General features: G+C 44.9%; 1 protein-coding gene across 1 annotated transcript in view; it reads left to right on the top strand.

The window, feature by feature from the left end:
• Positions 1-1,023: 1,023 nt before the first annotated feature.
• The window catches only part of CCDC170 (coiled-coil domain containing 170), an 84,856-nt gene continuing 80,374 nt past the window's right edge, over positions 1,024-5,505 (top strand). The window contains 1 exon segment of the mRNA XM_027083326.1: positions 1,024-1,184. Within this exon segment, the coding sequence (XP_026939127.1) occupies positions 1,110-1,184 (75 nt within the window). The 5' untranslated portion in view covers positions 1,024-1,109.

Genomic DNA, 5,505 nt, shown 5'->3' with positions numbered 1-5,505 from the left:
CTGCCACATCTGTGAGTTCATTTAATTTTAGAACAGCACCCAGGGAGGTCCATGAAGGGCCTTGAAGTGAGGTGAATGTGGGTTCCAGTTTGAGGTTCTGCTACAAATAGTGGGACCTTAGGCACGTTACTCACCTTCTCTGTGCTTTCAGTCTTATGGTCTGGGGTCTGATCATCATTCTGCCACTGACCAGCTGTATACTCTTGGACAATTTCTTTCATTTCCCTGTGATTGTTTCCTCACTTTAAAAATGGATCATTCTTATATCCACTTCATAATCTTGTTTTAAGTAATGAAATCTTAGTTGGAAAGCAGTTAGAAAAGCTCTTGAAAGAACACATGTAAGTGTTTTATAACCAGAAGCTATGGCTGTCCTAACACTAGTATTACTAATATTTATATTTCCCTGCAGGGTTGTTGAGAAGGTTGAATGCGAGAACGCTACATGATCTGCGGATCCCAGTAGAAAAGGCAAATGTAGGACCCTTTGTTCAAAAATCACTAAGAATTTCAAGAGTGGGACAGCAGGGAGTTAAACCAAGCGTGAGGCCCTTCTGAGCGCAGGGCCTGTGCCACTGCACGGATTGCACACCCAGCAAGCGGCCCGGCGCTGGAAGACGCAGAAGCCTTGGCACACAGTGGGCGCTAAATAAATGCTCATTCACCTTCGTGACAGCGCACGCCGCCAGTCCTGTCAACACTGACCCCTGGCTATCACTTGTCCCTGACCTGAGGACAAGACCCGGAACTGCGCTCGCGATGGAGTCCCGCGGTGAAGACCAGCCTCCAGCCCCGCTGTGCCCCGTCGCTCCGGCGGGTGTGTGAGCCTCATCCTGGCCGGATGTGGCCGCTCGGCCGCTGCGCCGCGCACCGCGGGGACACCCTCGGGAGGAACGGGGTCGGTCAGGCGCCCTCGGGCGCGTCTCGGAGGCGCGGACGGCTCGCAGCAAGGCCCGGGTTCCGGGTCTCGCGGGCGCAGCGTGCGTCCGGGCCTCGCCGCAGTGTTTACCGGTTGCCCGAGGAGACGCACAGCGCGCACCGGCGGCTCCCGCGCCTCCCTGGCTCCCCGCCGCCCGCGGGTCCGAGCGCGCAGCGGGGCCCCGGCCGCCATGAGCTGCTCCGGCCGCCGGCGCCCGCAGCCCACCCGCCGCGCCGCCTTCGGCGTCAAGTCGCCAGCGCCCGAGGTACAGTAGCAGCCCGCGGCCGCGCGCGTGGGTGGCACCGGCGGCCCGTCTACACCCGGGAGGGCGCGGGGGATGCTCGGCCCCGGCTGCGCGGCCCGGGCTGTGCTGGGCGCTCCTCGCCGGCAAACTTTCCTCTCGATGGCGTGGGGAGATAGTAGTCGGAACGGGACTGGAATTGCCAGCGGCCGGTTAATCTTAGGAAGTTAGGGGCAAGTCGGGAGTTTGTGAAATGCTGTTGAATTTTGAGGTTGTACCAGTTTGCTTCTCTTGGCCATTTAAACGGGTTAAGTTCTAAAAACGGCGTGTCTTGCTCCTGTAGACCCTCCCCGCCCCCGGAGCAAAGCATTCTTGCAGTTAATTTAGACTACTTAGCTACTAAGACGTGATTCAGAGCAGTTTCTTCAAAGCCTGGGGTGGTAGGATTAATGCCAGTCTTGGGCAAAGTCGCTGGCCTCCTGGTTGCCAGCCACTCCAGAAACAGTAATTCGATTGTCGTTGGCTCCATTTACTCCCAGGAGGTACTTAGGCACTGGGGACTTTCAGGCTCAGCCTGGGTTAAGTGTCCTCTTCTGGACCTGGCACCAGGGGCCCACCAGGCATAGAGTGTGTCAGGGGTGCTTGCCAGAGACACAGGGGAACTGTGTTCAGCGGAACTGCTAGCCCCAGAGGGGGTCCTCAGCCCAGCCGTACTGACCACAAAAATCCCTGGGGCACACTCTTCAATTCAAAACATGGGGTGGATTCGCCAACATGCTGTAGGAGCTGTACTATTCAGCAGCTTTGATTTGTTTGATTTGTTTATTGTTTGATTGTTGCCTTACAGCTGACCCATTTACTTACATTTAGATTTTTCTGATTCCTGGTATATTTTTGGAAAACTAGTACCGTCTTGTACAAATAAAATTAATTTTTCTTCCACTGGACATTTGCATATTTTATCCCTATTTAGTATCCTCTGTGAATTAAGAATATTAGCCCATGCATGAGTACGTAGAATTTTTATATTATTTATATTTGTTTGGGGAACAAATTGAAAGTAAATCACAAACTTCATGGCCCTTCATCCCTAAATACTCTAGTGTGTATCTCCTAAGAACAAGGGCATTCTCTAACCAAAATGCAATGATCAAATTCAGGGTGTTTAGCATTGTTGTAATAGTATTTTCTAATGTACACTAACTGCTAAAATTTTGCCAATTGTCCTAATAATGCCATTTACTGCAATTTTTTTTTTTTTCATTTCAGGATCACACATTATATTTACTTGTGCGTCTTTAGTCTCTGTAAACCTGGAACAGTTCCTCAGCATTTCTTTGTCTTCAGTAATACTGATATTTTTACAGACTCTAGGTCATTTGTTCTGCAGAATAGGTTTATCTGATTGTTTTTCATGATAAGATTTTTGGTAGGAATACTATATAAGTGGTGTGTCACAGTGTGTCACAGCAAGAGGTGCATGATGTCAGTTTGTCCCACTATTGGTGATATTCCAAACCGGTGGTATGTGCCAGAGTTTTCTACTTTAAAGGTGGAAAAATAAGTAAGTTTTAGTAATAAATAAGTGATCATTTTGAGTAACCTTATTGAGATTTTTTTAAAGTAAATTAATTTTATTTATTTTATTTTTTTGGCTGCATTGGGTCTTCGTTGCTGTGCGTGGGCTTTCTCTAGTTGTGGTGAGCGGGGACTACTCTTTGCTGCGGTGTGCAGGCTTCTCATTGCAGTGGCTTCTCTTGTTGCGGAACACGGGCTCTAGGTGCGCGGGCTTCAGTAGTTGCGGCATGCGGGCTCAGTAGTTGTGGCTTGTGGGCTCTAGAGCGCAGGCTCAGTAGTTGTGGTGCATGGGCTTAGTTGCTCTGCGGCATATGGGATCTTCCCGGACCAGGGCTCGAATCCGTGTTCCCTGCATCGGCAGGCGGATTCTTAACCACTGTGCCACCAGGGAAGCCCCCATATTGAGATTTTTAGGATAAATTTCACTACCTACATAAAGGAAAATATCCACCAAGCCCAAGATTTTAATTGACCTGAAAGACCTAAATTTTATTGAGAATAAAAGTAGAAGCAAAAGGCCAGCATTTATTATAATTGTTTTTTCAGTTTCCAAAATACTTCATCTGAGACAATCTTATAACTCAGATAGGCAAGGCAGAAATTTCCCATTATACAGATGATATAGCTTGCTCAATTAGCAAATAATGGAGCGGGAACTTAAATATCTTTTCTTTGAAAGTTTAGTACTTTTCCTACCACACCATTATGACACTGAAAAACTGATTAAAATACAAAGCAGGGATAATATGCAATTGTATGAGGAAGTAGAATACTGCAGGGACCGGAGGTTCAAGCAGTCTTGAGTATACCACTTATCTGTGACACCTTGGGCAAAAAAATTACTTAATGTCTCAGAACTTCAGTTTCTTCATCTGAAACATGGGATCATAATGCTTATGACATAGTGTGGTTTGAGGATTCACAGTTCATATATGTAAAGCTCCCAACAGAGTGACAGAGTAAATGCTTCTTAATATCCGCTCTTCTTATTCTTTCCTTTTTCTTTTTTTTTAATTGAAGTAGAGTTGATTTACAATGTTGTATTAGTTTCAGGTGTACAGCAAAGTGATTCAGTTATTTATATATATATAAAATGTATAATTTTTCAGATTCTTTTCCATTATGGCTTATTACAGGATATTGAGTAGAGTTCCCTGTGCTCCACATTAGGTCCTTGTTGTTGTTTATCTATTTTATCTATTAGCTATCATTAGTCTTTATAACTTGTGAGATTGCCGTACATGAACACCACTGCCACCACCCCTGACACCTCCATCCTTACCTCAGGACCACATCAGCAGTCAGTTACTGAGGATCTGTGTGAGGGAATGAGGACACAGAAATGAATCTGACACAGTCCCTGGTGTCAATGAAAAATCAAGAGTCTACAATAACCCATAACAAGACTGTGTCATTTGTAGTATCATCCCTGCACCAAATCTGATGTTGCATTTTTCTCAAGTTGGATTTACCCCTTATCATCAGCAGAGCTTTACTAGGCTAGGAAAAGTGACAAATACTAAGAGCAATATTGTGTGAATTGAAGTGTCACAGCTCAAGCGTGGAAGACAGAAACATGCTTTGGGGAAATTTACAGATGTCACTTTGAGCAGAGCAGTGTAACTTTGCCATGCATCTGAAATAAGGTATGGAAGCTGGAAAATGTCACCAAATTATATCATCAGTCAGCAAAAAGCTCTAGCATTCATTTGGTGAAAAGCGCTTGGATTTGGACGCAGAGGCCACAAACACGGAGCTACTTTGCTGTGTCAGTGTTTTCATGTATTTGGAAGACCTGAACCAAAGTTATGGCTCCAGTATATACCATTGTTGGGGATTTGAGCAAGTTCCATTCCTCTCTGTAAAACAAGGGTTAATTAGAATTGCTGTCTGATGGGGTTGTTTTGAGAAGCGAATGTAAATCAACAGCTATAGTTCCTTAAAGTAAAGGACATAGAGCTGGTCATGTATAATTATGAAGGAAGTCAAGTCACTTTTCCTTTATTTCCCCACCATTCAAACTTCTAAAAAATTGTGGTAAAATACATATAAAATTTACCATCTTAATATTTAAGTGTACAGTTCAGTGGCCTTAAGTACAGTCACATTATTGTGCAACTGTCACCACCATCTATCCCTGAAACTCTTTTCATTTTGCAAAACTGACATTCTGTACCCACTAAGCAATAACTCCCCATTCCGTCGTCACCCCAGCTCCTGGCAACCGCCATTCTATTTTCTGTGTCTGAATTTGACCACTCTAGTCAGCTCATATAAGTGGAATCATACAGCATTTGTCCTTCTGTGACTGGTTTGCTTTACTTGGTATCATACCCTCAAGGTTCATCCATGTTGCAACACGTGTTAGGATTTCCTCCCTTTTTAAGGCTGAATGACATTCCATTGTATGTATATACCATGTTTTGTTTATTCATTCATCAGTACAAGGACACTTGGACTGTTTTACTGTTAATAATGCTACTATGATCATGGGTGTACAAATATCTCCTCAAGAGCTTGCTTTCAATTCTTTTGGGTATAAGAATTGGAATTGCTGGATTATTTGGTAATTCAATTTTTAATTTTTTGAGGAACTGCCATATTGTTTTAGTGGATACACCATTTTACATTCTCATCAGCATTGCACAAATGTTCCAGTTTCTCCATATCCTTGTCCGCACTTGTATTTTCCCTTCCCTTCCTTCCTTCCTCCCTCCCTCCCTCCCTCCTCTCTCTCTCTCTCTCTCTCTCCCTCCCTCCCTCTCTC

This window comes from Aethalodelphis obliquidens, unplaced genomic scaffold (assembly GCF_003676395.1).
Source record: "Aethalodelphis obliquidens isolate GAN/ISIS:26980383/991018 unplaced genomic scaffold, ASM367639v1 scaffold3, whole genome shotgun sequence".
NCBI classification, from domain to species: domain Eukaryota; kingdom Metazoa; phylum Chordata; class Mammalia; order Artiodactyla; family Delphinidae; genus Aethalodelphis; species Aethalodelphis obliquidens.
Note: the sequence above shows the minus strand (reverse complement) of the source record. Positions and strands in the feature narration are given on the sequence as shown.